Source organism: Haliaeetus albicilla, chromosome 23 (assembly GCF_947461875.1).
Source record: "Haliaeetus albicilla chromosome 23, bHalAlb1.1, whole genome shotgun sequence".
In the NCBI taxonomy this organism is placed as follows: domain Eukaryota; kingdom Metazoa; phylum Chordata; class Aves; order Accipitriformes; family Accipitridae; genus Haliaeetus; species Haliaeetus albicilla.
In genome coordinates, this window is record NC_091505.1 from 12535638 (window position 1) to 12557554 (window position 21917).

Consider the following 21917-nt stretch of genomic DNA (forward strand, 5'->3'; position numbering starts at 1 on the left):
GGAGAATCCCATGACAGTAGACCTCAAAACAAATGTCTCTTCAAAGTGGAAAATGGGGGCTGTTTCCTCCCAAAACACTGGTGCAGGACATTTTGTCCTTCCCAGCATTTAGACTGAGGGTGGTTTTTCCTGGTCAAAATCATACACCATGAATTTGAAATGGGTTTCTCCCAGGCTGAGCCTCTGCTGTTGACAAATAAAGTGCTTGCTTGAAAAGCAGTGCTCTCCCCTTGCTCTCTTACACCATCGACACACTTCGTTCTTATCTTTGGTCCAAATAAGAGACTCAGTACCAGTTACAACAAGAAACCACTGTAGATGAAGAAGACCGGGGAGGACAGCTGCTCGGATGCTCCCGGTGCATAGAACTGCTTGGAAGGTGTCCCCAAAACAGCATCGTAAATGGATGTTGTGATTCCTTAATACTGCTCTGACCATCTCCAGCTCTCCAAGCACCAGTCCTCCCCAGATCTCTCTGTTCTTAGGTAGCAGAAGGGGTGGTCAAAAGAAATCAGTCCCATGAATTTCCCCATATACCACTTCACATCCTGTGTCTTGAGGGGGAGCTGAGAGCACATATATGAACCCCTGGATTTTCTGTGATCTGCTCATGACCAGAAGTCTCGACAGCTATGTCCTTCCTGCGGCTGTTCTTGCACCTTTCCCAACTTTGGCTTCATCTGGATCCCTGAAGAACTTCTGGGGCAATCCAGTGGCTTGCTTTGAAGCTTAAAGGGTTCTTTTCACCTTCGCTGCTGCTTTGATATTCATTATTTACTCTTTTGACATGTGCTTCCTGTAAACTCTGCCATCCCAGAGCTGGCTTCTTTGCATGCAGTAAAGGAAACATAATCTGCAGCTGCTTTGTTACAGGGAAATGCCATCTTGGAGTTGTAATGCCTGCAGCTGGCTCCCGTGGCTTTGGGGCTGCTCAGATCTCATGCTTGAGGGCTTAAGGTGATCATTGCAAGAATCAGCAAGGGAGAGCCTGCGTAGGAAGAGCCTTGAAAAATCACCCAGGTGTGCTGCTGTTATTTACTGCTTGTGCTCTTGTAGCACTCCTTGTCCCCACCGAGGCTGGTCCTGGCTATTAGGCACTGATCATGCCTAGGGAACACGTATCTCCCTATACTGCCAAGCTGAGCAAATGAGGACAGCGGTTACCAGCACGACGCAGATGGAAATCAGTGAAGTGATTTGCCCGGGCTCGTGTAGGGAAGGCTGTGACAGGGCCAGGAGTGAGAGACTCAATTGTCCGCAGTCCCACTCCAGTACCAGGGATGGTCCCACTCCAGTCCAGAGAGGTGGCACCAAATCCCCATTTATCATCAGTGTTACTAGACCTTCTGGGAGATGCAGGACCAGGCCCCTCTGGGGACAGGCTCCTGCAACTCACGGCTGTAACCAGATGACGAAGGATAATTATTGGTACCTCACGTAGCTGTAACAAAGTTGGTTCCGAGCAAGTCTCACCCAAAATTGACCAAGAAGGAATCTGTTATCCCTGTTTACAAGTCGGATGCCAGCAGTGAAAAGAAATGCCTGAGTGCAGCTTGGCAAACTGTGAGAGCAGAGAGCGACAGGCTGAAAACCCACCGCCCACCCGCGACCCGCGGCTGGCCCACAGCTCCTACCCACGCACCCTCCCACCTTATTTTTGGGACAGCAGCCCCAACAGGTGGGAAAGGACCCCCTCCCGGCTGCCTCTCCCTTGCAGCTCAGCCCAGCGGGGACTGACGCTTCGCGTATTTTAAACAACGATTACCCACTCTTTTTTTTCCTTTTTTTTTTTAGAAAAAAACCCAACTGTCGTGCATTGAAAAAAGCTACTATTAAGAGAAATCAAGCGCCTCGTTACGCAAAGGGGGAGCGAGAGATCCTTACACCAGCTGACGGTGCTCGCTCCCCGGCAGCGCGGCGGCAGGCAGATGCGCGGGTTTGCCTCTGCCGTGCGCGCCCCCCCGCTGGCGCTCAGCCCTCGGGGGGGTGCGGGGGGAGCCAGCCCCTGCGCGGGGAGGTAGGACCCTGCGCCGAGCCCCTCCCCGCCGCGGAGTCGGAGAAGAGATGCCCAACTTTCCCCTTCCTCCCCGGCGGCGCGGAGCGGGGCGCGGAGCGCGGAGCCGGGCGGGCGGCGGCGGGGCTGGAGCGCGGCGCAGCGGGCGGCGGGGGGGCCCCGCCGCCGCCCCCGCCCCGGCCCCGCGCTGAGCCCCGCCGGGGCGGGCGCACCGCCGCCGCCGCCCCCCCAGCCCCCCGGGGCCGGTCCTCGCCTCGCCGAGATGCCCGGGACGGTGCTGCTGCTCTGCCTGGCCCTCGGGCCGGTCCTGCGCGCCAGGTGAGCCCCCCCCCCCCCCCCCCCCCCCCCGCCGGCCGGGAAGCCCCCTCCCCGCCTCAGTTTACCCGTCGGGACAACGGGAGGGGAGGGGGCTGGAGTCGCAGCGTGTGTCCCCACGACCCCCCGCCCCGGCTTCAGCGGGGGTTTGGTCACCTCTGTGCCCCCAGCTGTTCCTTCCAGCCGGCCCCGGGGCGGGATCAGGTCTGGGCTCGGCAGCACCTAGTGCCTGCACGTCCTTTGCACCCCGGGTCCCCCCTCCGCATGCCGGGAATCGAGAGGACGTCCTGTTTTCCACCCCGCCATCACCTCGCTGACTGAATCCTGCCGGGGGCTGCGCTCCTTCTGGGGGTGCCCAGAGCAGGACCAGAGGGAGCTCGGCACCTCCCGGGGGCTGCATCCATCACCGGGGCATTTCCATGCGGAGTCGGCCTGGGTAGGAAGGACTTCCCTGCACTCCATCCCCTGGCACCCCGAAAGCCCCTGCAGGGCTTGCAGCCTGGCAGGAGGAGGGCAGCGCGGGCTCCTGCCTTGCTCTACAGGTTGGCCCCAGGTCCCAGCTCTGGGTGCCGGCCGGGAGCCCAATGCCAGCCCGAAGCCACCGGCGTGCTGGCTGAGGCGAGCAGAGGTGTGGGGCTGGCGGATTACGGTTCTCTCCTACGGCCAGCGTTCGTAGCGCTTTTCTGTAAACAGCAATGAAAGGCCCCACGCACAAGGGGTTTTCAAGTTTCTTTTTCCCTTTTTTTTTTTTTTTTTTACAATTCCTAGCCCTGCTGGTGAGTTTAATGGCTAGATCGGGGAAAGAGCATGTTGTCAGCAGATTGTTGCCCCCAGGGCTCGGGGGAAGAGGGATTTTACTGGCTGAAGCTAATTGGCAGAATAAGCTGCCTTAAAGCTGATCAAATCCCATTACAAATGCAGTCAGGGACAGGGAGCATGAATCCTGCTACTAATGGTCTGCTCTGCCAAGGCTTCCCAACCTCGGGTGCAGGCTGCTGCGGTCCTCCAGGGCTTGGCCTTCCCGGAGTCTCGTGCCCTGACACCCAGCCTATCGCCAGCATGCTGGTCCCAGGGGGCTTTTGAGAGCCCAGAGCGGGGTCTGTGGTGGTCCCGGTTCCTGTGCCCTACCATCCTGCGGTGCACTGCCATGAACACTGCATTTTGAGAGGGTGAATCGTGATCTGCAAGATCACATGGAGGAGCAGTTAAGTCATGTATTCCCTTGGGCCAGAAGATTTACCCCATAGCTGGCCCAGCTCTCCTTCTGCCCAATCCCTTGTGTCTACCTCTTCCCTGAACCTGGCTTTGCCAGGAGCAGTGTCTGTGCGTGCTTGGGGGGTGATGGAGCAGGAGAGGAAGCCTGTGGGAGAAGAAGAAGAGGAGCAAGGGTCATACTTTGCATTCACTGCATTTTTCCTGGCTGCAGCTTGCAGGGGGTGAATCTCACCAGCCTGCACTTGATGGTGGGTGCTGGGGTGAGGAGCCCAGTCAGGTGCCGCATGTGTCAAAGCTATTCTCCTGGCATAAGCTGCAAGACCCTTCCCCTGGTGCTGGAGCGGGCTGGATGCTTTGTGGCGAGTGACTCAGCACTCCCCAGACAGTCCCCCCATCACAGAGCCTAATTCACCACGTTTCCCAGGGCACTGGCTTGGCTGGGACCAAGGCACCCAATTCTGAGCCCTGAAGGCAGCTTCCCTACACAGCATCACACCACCAGAAAGTTGGGCTTGGCAGATGGTTGAAACTGTGCAGACTTGACCATTGGGGCTTCATGGAGCATGCTGTGAAAGGAGAGGTACAAAGACATGTGAAATGGGTAGGGTACAGTTTAGCGAGCACCCTGTCCTTAAATCCTCTGCCAGCTTCTAATTTAGAGCAATTTGCTTGAACGTCCCTGTGCCTACAACCCTTGAAGGCATTGGGATGGGCAGTAGAAGGACACATTAGCATGTGGTAATTAGGATTGACCACAGTGCTTTTCAACCAAGGGAAATGTTCTTGCATTTTGTTGCTGTCTGTCCCTCGGGAGCAGGGGAGGCTTTGCGCTGCGTTTGCAGAGGGGCTGCCCAGTCACTGCCCCGGTCTCTGCATCTGCTCCAGGACATTCCTGCCTTAGGGCTAGGGATGGCTGAGAGGGTGTGTGTCACCTTCCCAGTGGGTGCAGGTCTCAGTACAAAATTTTACTGGTCTCAGACTTTCTTAACACACTAGGTTGCAAATAGTAGTGGGTATGCAACCTGGTCAAGCACCATCGGTGGTCCTACCAGGCAAGGAGCAGAAGTATCTTCAAGGGCTCGTGACACATTTTGCTCTTCCCCTCCTCCTGCTAAGGGAAACCTTGTCAGACAGCTTGGGCACTGGAGGAGGGAGCCAGCCACCAGCTCTTTGGGTGGCTTTTACTTTGACCATCAGTGTGCTTGGAAATCTCAGCAAAACAGGTGTCTGCTTGAGTAAAACAGAATTAGGGATGCAAGGCAGAGCACTGTCCTGCTCTAATGCCAAGGATTGCCCAGGGAGGGTTGTCCAACCCCATCCATATACATTACCGCATCCGAAAGGACACCTCCCTGCCATGCAGGCCTGCTCTGGGCACCAGCAGGAGCTGCCACAGCCCCGACCGCATCTGTCAGACCAGGAGTTTCCTCACAATGTCCCCAGCTCTGCCCTGCCATCATCCCCCCTGCCCGCCCCCAGCCTGCACTCAGGGCTGCGTCCCAGCCCTGTGGCCGAGTGCAGGAGTGCTGTGAGGTGGATGTTTTGATATTTCAACAAGCTGGGGTGAGGAAACGTGGCTCTGCCTTTCCTCCTGACTGCACGGAGACATATGAGAACCGGCTGTCCCCTGTCACCGAGCCAGTCGCTTTGCACAAGGAGACGGAGCCACCGGGCCGGCAAGTGTTCACAGTGCATTGGGGAACACTGCAGGTTTGCAGTGTGACATTTCCATTAGCAGCTGTGGGGTGACACGCACATGTCACCTTAATTCATCTCCTCTGCAATAGCTCTTGGACTCTTCCCTTCTTGATTTGAAGTGGGGCCACTGGGGAGGAGGCAGGGGCTTGCATAGGGCGGCATGAGAGTCACACTCCTGACCAGCAAGAGCTGGCATGTGTCTGTGTGTGCACAGACACCCAGCAAAAGCATATTTTCTCCAGCAAAAGCTGGCTTGCTTATGCTAAGATGGCTTAGTATGGTTTAGTAGTCCAGGATTAACTGCATTAGCAAAAAGCATATTTTTGGTAGTGTCACTGCATCTGAAGTAGGGATGTGACTCCCTGGAAATGCTATCCCAAGCCTTAGGATGTTAATCAGGGACACTAAACGGGGGGAAGCCAGAAGGCTGAGGTCAGAGTAACCAGCCTGGTTTTGTTCGGCCCCAGAGGGATGTTTCGCACTCTACTGTGGCCTTACACCTTCCAGGAACTGGATTTTGGCAGGGCAGTGGGACACGCAGAGTTCAGTGCTGGCAGGTGACCTGTCTTGCGCTGACTTCAAGTAGGGTCAAGGGAACACTGAGATAAGGTTTTGGTGTAGCTGTTCCCACTCTGCTAGAGGCAGCCTGCACCACCCAAAACACGGGCAGCAAGGGAAAGCAGTTAGGATTGCTTTCCCCTGCCCTGAGCTGATCTGCGGGCAGAGACACATGTCCCTCTTTGTGCCCCACAGGAGCAGGGCCGGCCCCAGATTTCGGCTCTGGCCAGCTTTCAGGTGGGCGCAGTGGTGGTCCCCCGTGCCTCCTGCAGCTGCTGGGTGCCACGGAGCTGTCTGCTTGGCTGCATTTCGAAGGTTTGGCACAGCACGACAGCCAGGCGAGCCCTCGCTGCCGCTGCTCAGATAGGGAAGCGCATCCTGACAGTGTTGCTTAAGACTCCTTAAGCATCGTTAGAAAGTGCAGCACAATCAGACAGGAAACAACAAGCTGATGTACCAATACCTAATGTGCGGCGGCAGGCAGCCAGCTGCATGCAGCCCAGCCCTTGTGGGGGGACACATCCCGGTGCCTGAAAGCTGGGGAGATGCAAAGAGTTTTAAAGTGATTGTGAAAGCAAGTTTTATCTGGGGTTTTAAAAGAGGAGCATCTGATAAATTGACTGCAACATGTCAATTTAATGCTTTTTTCCTCCCCTTCAAGTACCTTTGCCAGGCTCTGCCTCCCCAGGCACTGAAGGGAGATGTGTATCAGTGGTGCCTGATTGCACCTCCGAGCTGCGAGGCTCCAGCTGGGAAGTGTCAACACAGCGGCAGCTCCCGCTGCGAGACCCTTGCTGGCGCTGGAGCAGGTGACACGCTGACATGGCAGACATTGAGGGGGGGGTGCTGGGTGTGGGAGTGCTCGGCATCCTCTCCCACGTATGGCTGTGTTGTTCCAGGGACAATCTTGTGAATGAGCTGCCCAGAGCAGCGGCAGGTGGTTAGAATTTCCCAGGTGACCATGTGGACCTAATTTAATTAGAGGGTTTAGGAAAACCCCTTTAGGAAAAGGGAGGGGTGTGAAAGGTTTAGAAAGGGTAGATTTGAAAGGCAGTGGGAGAAGCTGTTGCTAAGTGGATCATGTCCAAAGGAGGAAGCAAGCTTTCCTTGCCTGGCTTGGAACTGGAAGATCAGGAAGATGGAGCATCTTTAAATGGGAGCTCGCACCAAAGGCTGGGGAGGAAGGGTTGGTCACTACAGGGAATGGGTTGTGGCAGGTCTTGGCCTGAGGGCAGATTAGTTTGCGTAAAGCTTTTCTTTCTGAGGATCTGTGCAGGGCAGATGGCTGGGTTCCTGGCAAGCCAGACATGCATGCTGCCTGCGTGGTAGTTTAGGACCTCTTTTCTATGAAATGCTTTTAATGTAAAAGCCTTGCTCCCCAAAAATGCTGTTTGGTCACTGTCTTCTTCTCAGAGGAAGCCCACTTCAGGTGCAAGTGGCAGGCAGAGCAGCTGAGGTATTTGGGGTTAACAGGCAGCTCCAGGAGCAGGAGCTGCTGGCAGTAGAGGAGGGCCAGGAGTGGAATGGGCAGGAACACAGCAGGGTAGGGCAGGGACTGGCTCCCACACTTTGGGGATGAGCAGTGTGTCTCCAAAGGAAGCTGGGGAGGATGTGGAGCACCCCATCCCTGCTAGTCCTGACTGCTGGTGGCAAGGCCCCTGCATGTCTGGGGACCCTCAAGGCACCAAAGGCGCCAGGTGAGTTGTGTCTTCTTAGCAGTGTGGCTGAAAGTAGATCTCTGAGCTCCTTATGTTCTGCCTTTTAGCAGCACTGCATCCTCCTCCTTTAGTATCTCTGAAACCCAGCTGTGTCCTTGCTCCCAAAGAGTGCCAGAGAGCTGCCACAGTGATGTCTCTCTCCTTTTGTCTCTCTGATCCAGGTGTGAGAGCACAGAGGAATACGATTATGATTACCTCAGCATCAATAAAACCTGGGTCCTCACCCCCAAGGCACAGGAGACTGATGCCACGCAGATCCTCAACTCACTGCTGAAGAACTATGACAACAAGCTGAGGCCTGACATTGGCAGTAAGTGTCCCCTGAAGCTCCCTGTGGCCACGGGTGGTGACCTGGCCCAGCTGTGTCTTGTGTTTTCCATGCTTTTGTGGCTGCTGTAGTTGGGATTTTTGGTGAGACAGAGCCACACTGATCCCAGATGCTCCCCTGGTCTTCAGCCCTTCAGAAATTATTCTAGCCCCAGCTCATCCATACCTATTTTATTTTCTTTACAGTCAAGCCCACTTACATCGATGTGGATATCTATGTGAACAGCATTGGGCCAGTGTCCGTCATCCAGATGGTGAGTGGTGTCGTTGCTGCAGGGTCACACTATCACCGCAGCTGAGAGTGTGGGAGGTAGCTGGCCCAGCGCTGCTGGCAGGTTGTGTCATGCTGGCTAGACATGGTGTGAAGGTGGTGGTGTCATGAGAAGAGGTGGATTTGTTTCCCTTCCCTTGGGAAGAGGTGCTATGACCTGCTGATAGCTGGAGCTAGAAAGGCTTGACAGCCATCCCTGGTTAGGAGCAAGGTCCTCAAGTGCCCTTGGTGAGCTCAGCAACCCTACCGTGCTCACGAGCTCAGGGAGAAGGATGATGATGCTCTTTGGTCTCCACTGACAATGTGTGGACAGACACCACTGGCTGGTCGCTTTGCCCTCTCCTGCCTGGGAAGCGTGCGGGCACCAGGATGCTCGGAGCAAGTTGCACCACCCTGGTTGAGCCAGTGTGGTGGTGGCTGGGAGGGGGAGCAGCACGCTTCCCAGGAGGATTGAAATAGGTACATGGAGATGGTTTCCATGGCAATGGTCTGATGGTGTAAAACTTGGGTGCCCAGGCCTGGCCTGTGGTGCTGGGGAGGGGCAGGCAGGGTGCCTCAGGTCCAATGGCTCTTCTTCAGTACATAGCACCTTAGATTGATGCTACCACAACTGTGATGGTTTCTGCTTGTGGCTTAGGACCCCACTGTGCTGAGAGCTGCGGAAAGACTCAACAGAGACACTCTGGTCTGAAGAGCCTCCAGGACATACACTGGAGATCAACTGTTGATTATTTATTTATCACAGGAAACTTCCATTATTTTCCCTGTGAAGCCATTTTTTCCTCTTTTCTAGCAAGAAACAAACCTGACTGCTGTCAGGTTTGAAAGACTTCTTTGGCCCACTGGGCAGTGGCATAGAGAGGACAAAGGAGAGGTATAGCCAGGACAATTTGGCTTTTCATGTCTTTCTCAATGCAAAATGGAGAAGAAACAAAACCAGCCCCCATAAACCAAAAAAAAGAAAGTTCTCAGTTATTTTTAGTTTCCCAAGTAGCAAATTTCCACTGAACAAGCCCCTCTGAGGATGGATGGAAGAATGGTATTGTAGCTGTGGTACCACTTCCACTCCAAAAAGCATTTTGAAGCAGCCCTTCTGACCGGCCACCACCAAGCATGTGCCTCCGAGCAACACCCGCTCATGAGCCACCAGATGGGGACCTGGCTGGGTGCTCACTTGCACAATGAGGGCACCATGAGGAGGCCCAGCAGGGACGGCCTCAAGGCCAAAAATTTCCTTTCGTTGTTTCTGTGGGCCTGGTTTCCAGGAGGAGAACCACAGCCCAAGCATGTGGATGTTATCCCTGTCTGCCAGCAGATACCACAAGCTCCTCCATACCACACGGGTGTGTGGGCGTGAAGCCACAGTGATGTAAGAGCAGCAGTGCAGGGGGAAGGGCGCAGGGGCTGGGTGTACTCACCTCCCCAGCCACTGCTGTGCCTGGAGGTAGAGCGTAAGAGTCATGTTATAGGCGGCTGTCCCATCTGCTTTGCACTGCCAAAGGATATGCCAAGAAAACCATGCACAACAACAGTGCACGTCCTCATGCCTTCTCTTTTCCTCTCATCCATTTACTTTACCCCTTTCAACCCCTGTTGGAAGCTCTGTTCTCCCTGTCGCAGGAGCACTGCATAGCCATGCAGGTGGTAGCAGTAGAGAATGGCTTATAAAATCCAGTCTTGCATCCAGAGTTCATCCCTTCTAAATGGAGATACCAGGCACTGCTGCTAGTCTGGTTTCCTAAGAAACACAGCTTATGCCATGGTGATGGGTATGTGAGAACATACGTAAGTCCATCCCAATCCTTCAGTATTTTAGATGCATTGAGCACCAACCATATATGACTGCAGGTATAGGAGCTTCAGGTATATTCAGCATCTCCAGTACTTTTGTGAAAACAGGATGCAAGGCAGTGACAACTGCCATCCCCACTGAGGGGAAAAACTGTTGTGTGAACTCAACCCTTACTAGACACCAGAGAGTGTCATGGGAGAGTGCTGCTGAAGACAGCCCTGAACATTCCTAGAGCAGCTCAACCCATGTGTTTAGCTCTTTCTAAGAGTCAGCAGAAGCTTTTACGCTTCATGAAGTGGAGCTACACGTCTGCACAGGATCCCAGGGGGTCCCAGTGCAATTAATGCAAGCCAGGAGTGTGAAGGCAAGACTGGCAATTGGAATCACCTACATCTGCAGGGCTCTGCTGGGGAAGCTGCTGCCATGGGGCTAATCTACCCATCTGCAGCCCTCCCACCTGAGGAGGGTATTGCTGTTTGTGGGAATGGCGTGGCAAGGAGCTGCTCAGGCAGGGGAGGAAATCACTTGGCCTAGAGACACTTGAGGGATTTTGTGGCATCAGTCACAACTGGCTGCACTCTCTCCAAAGTGCCCAGATGCTACAAGTCCAGGAGTCCCTGCTGGGTCCCAATAGTCACCAGTGATCTGATGACACCTCAATATGACACCACAAGTAGACTCTCTATGGACATGTCTCCTGCCCTGTCCCTTTAGGTAACTTCCTAAGCTTGAATCTGTGATGCTCTTGAGCTTTAAAACCTTTCTCCCTGAGGTACTGAGGACAGCTAGACCCAGGTCTTGTAGCCCTGGATGGCAGCTTTCTGCCGTCTGTACTCTGAATACCTCCCCCTGCTCATGAGAGAGGCTGCATCCTGCTATAGTATCTCCTGAAGCAAGAGAAAAGGGCTGTGAAAAAGCTGCCACAGTGTCACCTCTAGACTTGGCTGCTTCACCCACTTGTTTGGTGTTTGTTTGCTTTTCCATGCTGATGCAATGAATTAAGTCATTCTGTGGGTTGTGCCAGCCACTGGCAGGCTGGCATCAAATGTATGGTACAGAATGTCTTTGCTGGAGACATGTCATTCCCACTTTGTCCCTTTTTATATAGCTTCTCCCAACCTGAGAAGCTCTGCCTTCTCCCAGCTGTCAGGCCGGTTCCACATGCCTGATCTTTCCCTTTTCCCATATGCAACCTGAGGAAATGCACATTTCTGAGGGAAGGGAACCAGAATTTGACTTGGAGCTAGATCTCTCCTGAGCTCGTGGTGAGATTTCTCTCTGCTGCAGATACAGAGACTCATGTAGGCTGGAAGGTCCACTGGAGGGGAAATGTCCCATTGATCTCTTTTAGGTGCATTGCAATGACAGCATCTTATGTAAATATTTCTTTCACATAGCCAGGCTATGTAGAAGATAAAAACCTAGTTCTGCTTTTAAGAAATGTAGCAGCATTACTGTGGCTATTAGCTTGGATCTGCATGGTCTGTGCATCTGAAGGCTATAGGACGGCCTGACATGCTGGTGGAATAGAAGGCTCCAACTTAAGCAATGTAGTTTGAATACTGGTGTCCTGTGATCTTCTGCTCACCCCTCAAAGGGTTAACTACTCACCACTGCCTTCAGCCTGGTGATGGTCTGTCAGGGCTTGGAAGCTGGCCCTGCGTAGCCGCTGCTCAGCCTCCAAATGATAAATCATGTCAGGATACAAAACTGATTCCGGTCCTTAAAAATGAATAGGTGATTTGAAAATGCCCTGTGCTGGGTGTGAATTCTGCATCCCCCTCATCAATCACTTGTCATAAATAACATTAACATTCAGGAGCCAGCAGAAGGCGGGCAGGTTTGGAGGGGGAAGAAATGTAAAGTGGTTTCCTGGTATCTTTTGTAGACCAGAATGGCAGTCTTGTTTCCCGTTTAGGTACTTGCAAATTTTACATTCTCTCCTCCCTGGGGAAAGGACCCTCTGTGCTCTGCCAGCCAAAATGTGGCAGTAACCAGAAATAAATCTAGGAGACAGTTAAATGATAGGAAGTGGGATGGGGCTTGGCTGGAAGAGGATGGGCTGAGAGGAAAAAGGGTGCAGAAAAGTGGGACCATCAGGTCCCACAGCTGTTTGCTCCAGTCGCTGCATGGACTGGGATCTCCTACCCATCCCCATGAGCCCATTGTCTTTGGGTGGGATTGGGGCCCTTGGAACTTCTCAGGGTGGTGCGAAGTCTGTTTACACCATCAGGGAAAGGATGCGCTCAGCCACAAGCCCTTCCATAGCTGCCTGCTGCCGCTGGGTGCTGGCCAGCAGCACCTCAAGCCAAATGAGTTATCACCCACAGTGCCACAGCTTTCCAAGCTGTGTCGCAGATCAGGATGCCCAATTAGATTCCTATTAACACAGACAGTGTTCAGGTGTCCTTGGCTTATTGTTAAGCTGAGCCTGATGCAAAGACCCACCTTGGTTCTCCAAGCATGTTTGCTGGAAGAGGTGCCAGGGAGGGCTGCGGCAGCAGGGACTGAGGGAGGAGACTTTTGGTTCAAATTTTTCGCTGACTGGTGGTTTGCTGGAGGGATTTGCTCCTGGTTTTGTTTCGTAATGGCTTTATTGCTATAGATTATAGCTTTAACTGGTGTCAAGGGCACCTAGAGTTCTGGATCACCTTCCTTTAGGGATGCTTAACTCTCAGGAAATGATGCTGTAGAAGTAAAGTCGTTGCCAGCTATCGGGGCTGAGTGTCTTTCAGTCCTGAGAATGTCCGTGAAGTGTCCATGAGAGCCAGCATGGGTAGGAGTGGAAAAAGTGCTTCTGTTCCGAGCTTGGGGATGGAGCAAGTCCTGTCCAGAGCTTCTCTGATTCCTCCCAGAGGTCAGAGCTGAACATCTTTTTCTTCCTTGCACAAAACCAAGCACAAGGCTCGAGGAGTTGAACATTGAGAACATAGCCCAAACACTGTGGTAGCCTCCTGGCCAAAGTGCATGGAGACGTGCCACTCATCCAGGGACCTGCTTGGTTACCTGCTTCAGGTGTCTGGGATCAGATGCGGTGCAATCAGGGCTAGTTTAGATGCTGGAGACTCCTCTCTTTGGTATGTGTGAGGAGATGCCCTTGTGTGCCAAATTCTGTAGCAAAACTTGGTGACAGCTCTTCTGCTGGGATTGTGCACCAGCTCAATCTCATTACTTCATTATAATAAAGATGGAAAGAGCAAAATTGGCCTCCGTCCTTCCCTAGGGGCCAGATTCTGCTGCCTCTGAAGTGCCTGTGACTTCCAAGGGCTAGGGCTAAGATCCTGCCTCCATTATTACAGCAAATTATTTTCTTATCTCTGCCTGTGAGCAGGGGACTGGAACCCGAAGAAGGTGATATGTCCAAATACACGTGTTGAATATTCCCCCCCTTCCCTCTTTAGGAAGGAGATGCTGCGCACTATTAAATTCATAATGCTGTGCCTGGCTGCATTAGTTACCATGCAACACACTAACGAAATTGAGGATGAAGAACATATTTTCCCACGTCTGAGTACTGCAGAATAGATTTAATAGATTTGCATGTATGGTGCATTTGTGAAAACACTGCGAAGAAGGAGGGAAGGGGGAAATGTTTATTCATTATCAACTGATGAATAATTAATTTACAAATGTTGTCTTGTTAAATATAAATTAAATCCTCATTTGACACACTTTATAATTTAGAAGTATAAGCCCAGCATGAATGAAGAGAACTCCCCACTGACTGCTTTCATGTAAATCCTGAGGAGCCAGGGAGGGAGGTTTGGCTTTCAAAGTTAAAGCTGACAAGGGGTAGCAGTGAGGAAGGGGGCTGCTGTGACAAAGCTAGCTTGGGGACCTGGGCCACTTTGTCTTTGCTCGTGGGTGCTTTCCATGCAGGAATGGCTTAGTGGGGCAGGGAGGCAGTGGCTGTCCGGACAACCCTCTTCCAAGGGCTGCTTCTTCCCCACTCCGAGCTGCGGGTGGCTGAGCTGCTGAATCACAGCTCTGAGTAAAATCCCCATCGATGCCACGTTATCAGAGTGTGCAGCAAGCTGGCAGCTGCTTGTGAATGGCTGAGCTATCCCAGCAGCAGGGGCAAAGATCCCCAAGAGAGGAGCTAGGCTCTACAAAAGCCATATGGGGCTAAGCCACCCTTGCGGAGAGCCCTTAGGCGGTCTGAGGCATCTCCGCACCGAAGCGGAGCCACATCCTGAGGAACGGCAGCTGTGCTTTGTTGGAAGGCAGTTAGTGTGGGAACTGCAGCGGGAAGCCTTGGGTTACAGCCCTGGTGTCCCGCTGCAAGGCTTGGGTTAATATCTTCATTTCTTCTTAATAGATGGGGAAACCGAGACCGGTAATAATTGTCTGGCTCTGAGGAACACTTAAGTCTTGATTATACTTAGCTTTGGCTGCTTTGGAATAAGTAGGAAGGAAATGAAATGAAAATGGCACACTTTTTAAAATGCTTGAATATGTTGCTCTGGAGCACAAGATAAGCCTATAGGTAAAGGAAATTTGTTACCTCCCCCCCTTCTTCCCTGATAATAATAGACTCCAGCGGTTGCACAGCACTTCTGAACTGAAAGGACTTAAAAATGCTTCACAAATCATCTGTCTAGGAGGCAATAGCCCAGATGCACCCACTTCTAGGGTGGATTGCAATGCCTGAAGCACGCCACAATGCTCTGCCAAGGACTCCATGCTCTTCTCAGCCTGCCCGGTGTGCAGCGAGAGTCAGGCATCAGCATAAATCTAGTGAAGTTGCACAGGACGTGCACTCATGTAATGAGCTAGTTCAGGTTTTGGTCCCTGATAAAGATGTGCATCGTAGAAATTTAAAGTGTTGGGAAATGGGTATTACTCACTAAAGGCTCCAGTGCTTTTTCTGGCCATTAGTTTCCATGCCTGAGTGATGGCTCAGCGCCGCTGGAGCTGGTGGTGCGTTTATAACATCTTCAGAAATACTCATTTGCTTGGATAGTGCTCATATCTCTTGATTCCTTGATGTTCAAGAACGGTCACCATTCCTGTGTGCCCAAGTACTAGGAGAGGGACTGTTCCTCACGTAGCTGCTTGTGTTCGCGTGGCAGTGAGGTCGGCTACAGAGAAGGGCAGCCAGCGGCTGTCCTGTAGCCATTGTTTGTCATTGCCTTAAGAAAAAAAAAATCATGAGGCCACCAAGGAATAACACCGATCACATGTGACTTCTGGGACAAATCACAAACCGCGACAGAAGATCTAATGAAATAAATAGTTACTCCCATCCTGAACGTATCCCAAGAGCTTCTGCAAGTTTCAGGGTCTGCTCCCAAACTGGAAAAGGACTGATTTATTCACTATGAATAATTCAACCAGCTCCTTTTATTATCCAGCACAAACACTAATCCCCTCCAGATATTTTCTGTGTGACATCCATGTTGGTATTTTATTTATAGGCTGTTTATAGTGCAGAAAACACAAGGAGTCTGTTATCAGGGAAGATGAACAAAAAGCTGGGGTTTTGCCTCTAAAATGTGAAAATCTGGACAGTGGCCTCCTGGGGGGAAAAGTGCTTTTCTTCAGAGGCATTTCTGGAGAGCAAAGCCCTAAAGTTAATTAACATCTGTGCTCCCCAGTCCGACGCTAAATGGGGAATGTGGCTGTACTCGGTCAGGTTTCTTAAACTGCAGCATCAGTCCTGGCACACAGATGCCTCCACAGAGCCCACAGCTCCGGTGGCCTCTGGCCCTCAGGCAACATGAGATAAATCAACATTCATAATGAAGTAAGCAGCTCTTGTAAATTCCTTCATGGATCCGATTTCCGGCCTTCTCCTGGCAGGAATGGCTCAATCCTGCATTCATTTTGTGCCAGCCTTTGGAGAAAACTCACATTTCTTCAGCTGGGCTGAATGCAGAGGGGTTTTTTTGCCCTGCACCCTTGCAGGCAGCCTGGGAATTATGCTTACTGCAGGCTCTTCCCAAGTAGCCAGTGTGCTCACTGTGCCCAACCTGAGAGCATTGTAACTCATAATTCTTCACCCTTACCCACAGAAAACATTTCTAACACAGCTCCTGACCGCAGCAGCTGCATCTGGTCTCCCTTTCCAGAGGTGTCTGCCAGCAACTGGGTTTCTGCTTGCTAATAGAGGATGATGACAGTTCTCCAGTGACCAGGAGACTCTCCTTCCTGGGGCCTGGACCAGGCTAGAGGAACATCCCCTGCCCTGGCAACCCTGGCAGCTAGCAGCTCTCTCTGGGTTTGGTAGGAGCTTTGCCCTCTGACAGGGCATTAAAAGAGGCTTTGTGGTGACGCACAGATGTGGACATGGTTGCAGTCGCTGAGCAGTGGAAATGCAACCTTGCCCATCACACACTGGTAGGGATGTGCCTGGGAGATGCGGGCTCAGGCTCGGAGCAGTTGCACGCAGCTGCATCTTGCGAAGAAAAGCGCGGATGCAGCTGTCTCCATCACAAGCACGTTAGCTAATGGAGTTGCTCTGCAGCTCCCCAATGGCGCCGCTTCTCCATATGGAGATGTGTGTGCGTGGTCAGGCCAGGAAGCATGTGTCTCATTCAGGTACTGATCTGTGCTCTGAACCTCATTAAATTGATTCTTCCAAGTCAAAGGGAAAGCACTATTGTGTCAAATTTGAAAGATGTAGGCTCTGAGCTGTACCAATAGTTGTCACTTGATGGGCTGAATTATTTTAAAGGCAGGGTTGATTTATCTGAACTGAAGGCTTTAGATGTCTCCACAGGAGAGGTCTGTATATTTCAGGTGCGTGACAGCCAAGCCAAAGAGCTGGTCAGAGGCCAGGATTTCTGGTCTAGGGCAAACAGCCAGCATCGTAGGGGAGGAGGTCTTGCTCTCCCCTCCTGCTTGGGACAAACAGCCAAAATTCTTAAGCATTTCTGACGGAAAATGGGTTTAGGGACAATCAAAACATTTACATTTAGTATCATCAGATTGTTTTGATTTGCTTTTCATACAGTGATAAATTCTGTCCTATAAGTCAAGCATGAAAATGAGTATTTGAAAATAAAAGAATCAAATAGATAAGGGTAAAGCAAAATATTTTGTTAGCTTACTGAAGAAAAAAAAAGTTTCTGAATGAAATGATGATGTTGAGGTAATTCATTTTAGGTTTTGACAATTTTAATTTATTTCCAGCAAAACTTCATTTTTGTCAGTACAAATCAGTTCTATTTATTTCTTGCATCCCCAGATGAAGCAGTCCTACCATCTCCCCTAAAAGGCTGATGTGAAATCTGCCTGCTATAAGTGTGTTATGAAATGAAGACCATTTTTCAGAATTCAGTGGTTGTAGGTGGCCGGAGGCAATATGCTTCAAGGACCTCTTCATGCCTTGATATTAAAGGCTGAATATTCAGACTATTACATCCCATCTCGGTGTACAGGAAGGGTTTAATTGCCCATGATACAAATTGCAAGTGAGCAGCAGTGGAGCGGTGATACTGCCAGCCTAAGCTTCCCCATGGCACCAGGGCTGGTCAGGCTGAGGCAGCACTTTGCTTCTCCTCCCTGCAACCCCTCGCATCTCCTCCATGCATTCAGGCATCTCCTCGGTGCCCCTGTGTCTTCAGCTTGGTGTCTTTTGTGCTGGTAGGAGATATGTGTTAGGGTCAGCAAGTGGGTGAGCAGGTAGATCTTCACAGCCATCTGCCACGATGCCTCACACTGGTCGGCAGCAGCCCATCATTCCCCGCTGTGGGTTTGCTGATGCTGCAGCTTTTTCACACCAGCACTGCTGAGACTGGCCCCACCAATTCCCAATGCAAAAGCTCCTTGAAGCCCCAGAGAAATCATGCTGGCTGCATGGGGCACTGTGGGTGGGGGAATAAGTCTGGTCAGGGGTCTTGGGCTTGCTGCATGCTGGGCTTGGTGTGTGCTGGTAGCACAGAGCTGATGGTAGCTGGGACACTGGTATAAGCCTTGCTTGTCCATCTTTGTGTCCAGAGGGCTTTGCTGTGAGGATTTCTGTAGTTGTTCTCTGACCTCCAGTTAGCTGGGAATGGCTCTGATCAGCTTTTCTCAACAGAATTGCAGTCACTGATAATGGCTCACCCGCAGGCAGGTGCACGTGGGATGTGTGAACCAAAACACTTAGGAGTGTGGGTGGGGGAACACCTTGTCTCCATGTGGCTGGGGAACAGGGAAGGTCAGAGCTAGGACTTTGCAAATGTTGTAAGCCTTGTTTCTGACACTTGCCCATGATCTGCTTCTCTTTCCCTCCAGCTTAGCCAGTGTACCTGTTACACCTCCCACACCAGACCTGTCTCCCTTGGTCTGTAATTCTTCTCCACAGACACCCAAAGCCACCTTAGTAGTGTAGTGAGGACAAGGAGAGGAAGCAGAGCAGTGGGGTGCGAGTGAGAAGTGGGAAATATTGTAGGAGTTTGGTTGGTTGTTCGTACAGCCACAGGGAGGTAGGAGATTAAGAAGAAGTTAAGATGGTAACTGGCTGATCTCTTCATTTGCTCTTTGAAAAGAAAAGCTGAGGCAAAGAGAACTGTAATATTCAAGACAACCATTTCCTTTCATGATCTGGCAGTGGTGGACTGACAGACCTGTCCAGAGCTTGCAGCCTTAGTTTGTCACATGAATCTGCACCTTCTGAGAAGGCACAATGTACCCTGGTTCCCCCTGCCACAACAAAGAGCCACAGTGGTGACATGGCTTGGAGCAGCGTGCCAGAAGGATGTGCAGAGTAAATCTCACCAGGAGGCTTGGGGAGGAAGGGTCTCTGCAGAGAAGGTAGGGGACAGAAGGAGCACTGTGAATGGGGATGCTGGGCACCCAATGTGCACAGCAAGGGAGGAGTGAGCCATTGCGTGAAGCCAAGCTCCCTTCCCGCTGCTCACGGCTGTTTGGATGTGAGCTCTGCATGCACGTTCCTGAGGAGCTGGCTGCAAGCTTCAGTCCAGTTCTGCAGCAGTGAGGTCAGGGGCTGCTTAGACGCTGGTCGTCTCTCACTGGATCAGCAAGAAGAGAGATGAAAATACCTCAGTGTTGCTGCTATCACAAAAAGCCAAAGGCAGGTCCAAGTGCTGGGATTTGGTAAGGAGCAGCAGAGAATGGGCTGTCCAGCTCCCGGGAACTTTGGACTCAGCTCAAGAGCCAAAATTGTTTGGTTTCTTTGTATGTATGATTCTGGGATATACAAACTCTGCCAGTGCATTCCTTATACCTCTGTGTAGAAAACCCGAGCCTACACCTTTTTCACTACTTCCCAAAGATGTCCTAAAGCCATCTAGGGGAGCTGGGAAAGGTAGACTCGTTGAATTTTAAAGGAGGCATCTGCAGGAGGCTGGGTCTCTACAAAACAGTCAGGAGCTGGAAAAAAGGACCGGGAATACCGGCCCCCAGTTTCTGAGGAGAGTCTTTTGCAGCCACCAGGTGCCATGGGAAGTGAGCAGCCCAGAGCGGCAGAGCTCTGCAGGTCCTGCTTGGCCAGTGGCTGGTGTCCTGGCTTCCAAATGACCAGCACACTCGGCCTGAAGTGTGGATGTATGCCTAGAAAGGATAATCAGCTGGTCTGGTGTCCCTTCTGTAACTGCAGTCCAGCTTGCTTTGCCCTTCGAATACCCAACAGGGAAGACAGAAAGAAATTGTTCTTTCTCTGTAACCTGATTCATTTCTCCCAGCTGCTTTCCTCAGCCTGCTGCTCCCTTGAAATCTCATTAGGGCTGGGCTGTGGTTTTGTGGTGGCTTGAAAAGAACTGTGAAAGGAAAATCAAAATGAAGCAGGGAGAAGAAGCTAAATCAAGGAACTGGCAGGGCAGGAAGAGAAAGCTGGCAAGCACAGCAAGGGGGCATGAGAGACAACATGAAACAAGTTTCCTTGAAAGAGTCAGTGGAGCAGAGTACACTGTCCCCACCTCCTCCTTCGTCTGGGGCCAGGAGAGAACACTGTCAGGAGTGAGGATTTCTGCAGAGGGCAAAAACCCCTCCCCTTTTATGAAAGCAGAACTTTCTCAGATTTTTTTGAATGTGCTTTTTTCCTTGAGGATGAAGATAAGAAAGGGATTCATATATGCAAACAGTGGTTTTCCTCCTGGCCAGCAAAGGCATTTCTGTACAATGGATGGCATCCCAGGGACGTGGGTGCACTGTGCTTTCTCAGACCCATTTTGGTGGGAAGAGGACAGAGTAGCATCAGGGTTTGGGAGGTGGACCTCTCTTACGTGCCACTCTGGCTCACTGGTTCTTCGAGAGCTGAACCATACTGCCCACCCAGGGCCAGTTTCCTCATCATGCTTTGTGCTGTGTCATGACTCCTCATGTGGGGCAGCCCATTAGCCCACCTCAGCCTGTGATTCATCTCCCAGGAGCAGCGCAGCTCCCATGGCTGGTGGCGAGCATCGCTTCTTCAGCACCAGTTCTGGGCTCTGCTGGCTTCTCCACCCTGTAAACATGCTGCCCGTGAAGGTGGTTTGACAGAGCTCAGTGCTTTTGGAAGCAAGTGGTTCTCATGGAGGAGGGCATATTTAGCAAGCTGTAGTGATATTCCTGCTCTTTATACTCTGTCCCTAAGCTCCTATGACTGTTGGGACAGAGGGAAGCTGCCTGACATTGTTTGCCCATTCTTAACCCCTCTGGTTTTGCATGCTGCTGTGCCATGCATACAATTCCTGCACTGGAAGGAAGCTTGAAGCTCTGATCCACACAGAAAGCAGAGCTCCTATGGCTCCCTGTCTCTGCCACCCTTTCCTTCCTGTCTTGACCTCAAAGCACAGCTTCTGTAGCAATTTCTTCATCACTAAGACTGCAGTGGGAGGGACTTTGTCTGTTCTCATTGCACGACAGTTGTCATCCAGCTGAGATCCCTAGACACCTTTCAGTCCATAGAGAGAGGTGGTCCCTCCCCTGAAGAGCGTATGGCCTTACTAGACAAAGCAAAATCCCATGAGAAGGTGGGAAGGGCATGGGAAATGATGTGGTGCTTGAATAGGGCCATTACAATTGAAGATGTTTCTGTCTGAGGAGGGGCGTAGGCAGGGTGGTAATGCCTTTCTTGCTGAGGCAGAGAAGCAGAGTGGTGAGCTACAGACCAAACAGCATGTGGAGAGAGGCATGGAGAGGAGGAGGAGGAGGAAAGAAGACTAGAGCAGGGAGCAAAGGGAAAAAGAGAGAAAACCCAAGAAAGCCTGGAAAGATGAAAAAACAGCAAAGGTAATTGGGCAGCAGATGTGGGCTGTTCAGTCCCTGAACAGACAGGGAAAAGTGCTAAGACCTTTACAACAGTCTACAGACTACTGTGGACTACTCTGCCTCACCAAAACCCTCAGTACGCCCACATAGGGACTGGATGTAAAAGAGAATCAGACCCTAAATCTCAGAGGCAGTGTTGACTTTGCCACCCCCTAGTCCATCTGATGAGCCAGCAGCAGCAGTAGGCTGTATTGGGGTCTGGCAAAGCCAGTGCTGACGCCAGTGGTGGTCCCTTCTGTATGAGGTACCAGATTGGAGGCAGGGAGACAGGCCCAGCTGTCGAGCCCTAAGCCTAGAAGGATGCTTGCTCTCATACTTCGAAACCACACAGCCATGTGCCTCTGAGAGTTGAAGGCACCCATGTAATTTAATGTTTGGAGGACGTTCCTGCCTTCCTTCTCTTCACCTGAGGGCCATTTCCCTGCTGCTCCAACAGGATACTGCTCTCATTCCTGCCTCTCCATCCTAGGGAGGAGACAGTGAAGCTGCAGTGTCCAGCTCCTGCACTGAGCAGGAGCCTGCAGGCAGGCTCATGGGAATTCAGCAGCCCAGGACAGTGAGTTTTGTAATGACAGAGAGATAGGGCAAAGAACATGTCAGAGCTGGAGGAACAGATCATGTTCCTAGGCAATGATAGACTTGCAGATGTCTCCATCGGGACAAGCTGACCATCCCAGACACCCCTCCCCAGGAGTGTTTAGGACTGGACACCTTGGGGCATTCGCAGGACCTCCTACTTTCCTTTTTCTGGTACAGGGGAGCTGCAGCAGCTGCTCTCCCAGGCCTGGGAAGTATTAGACTGCCCATCCCAGT

General features: G+C 51.8%; 1 protein-coding gene across 1 annotated transcript in view; it reads left to right on the top strand.

The window, feature by feature from the left end:
- Nucleotides 1–1441: 1441 nt before the first annotated feature.
- The window catches only part of LOC104312117 (gamma-aminobutyric acid receptor subunit gamma-4), a 44150-nt gene continuing 23674 nt past the window's right edge, over nt 1442–21917 (top strand). The window contains exons 1-3 of the mRNA XM_069811208.1: nt 1442–2332; nt 7680–7828; nt 8032–8099. Coding sequence (XP_069667309.1) covers nt 2277–2332; nt 7680–7828; nt 8032–8099 — 273 coding nt within the window. The 5' untranslated portion in view covers nt 1442–2276. The remainder of the gene's footprint in view (nt 2333–7679; nt 7829–8031; nt 8100–21917) is intronic.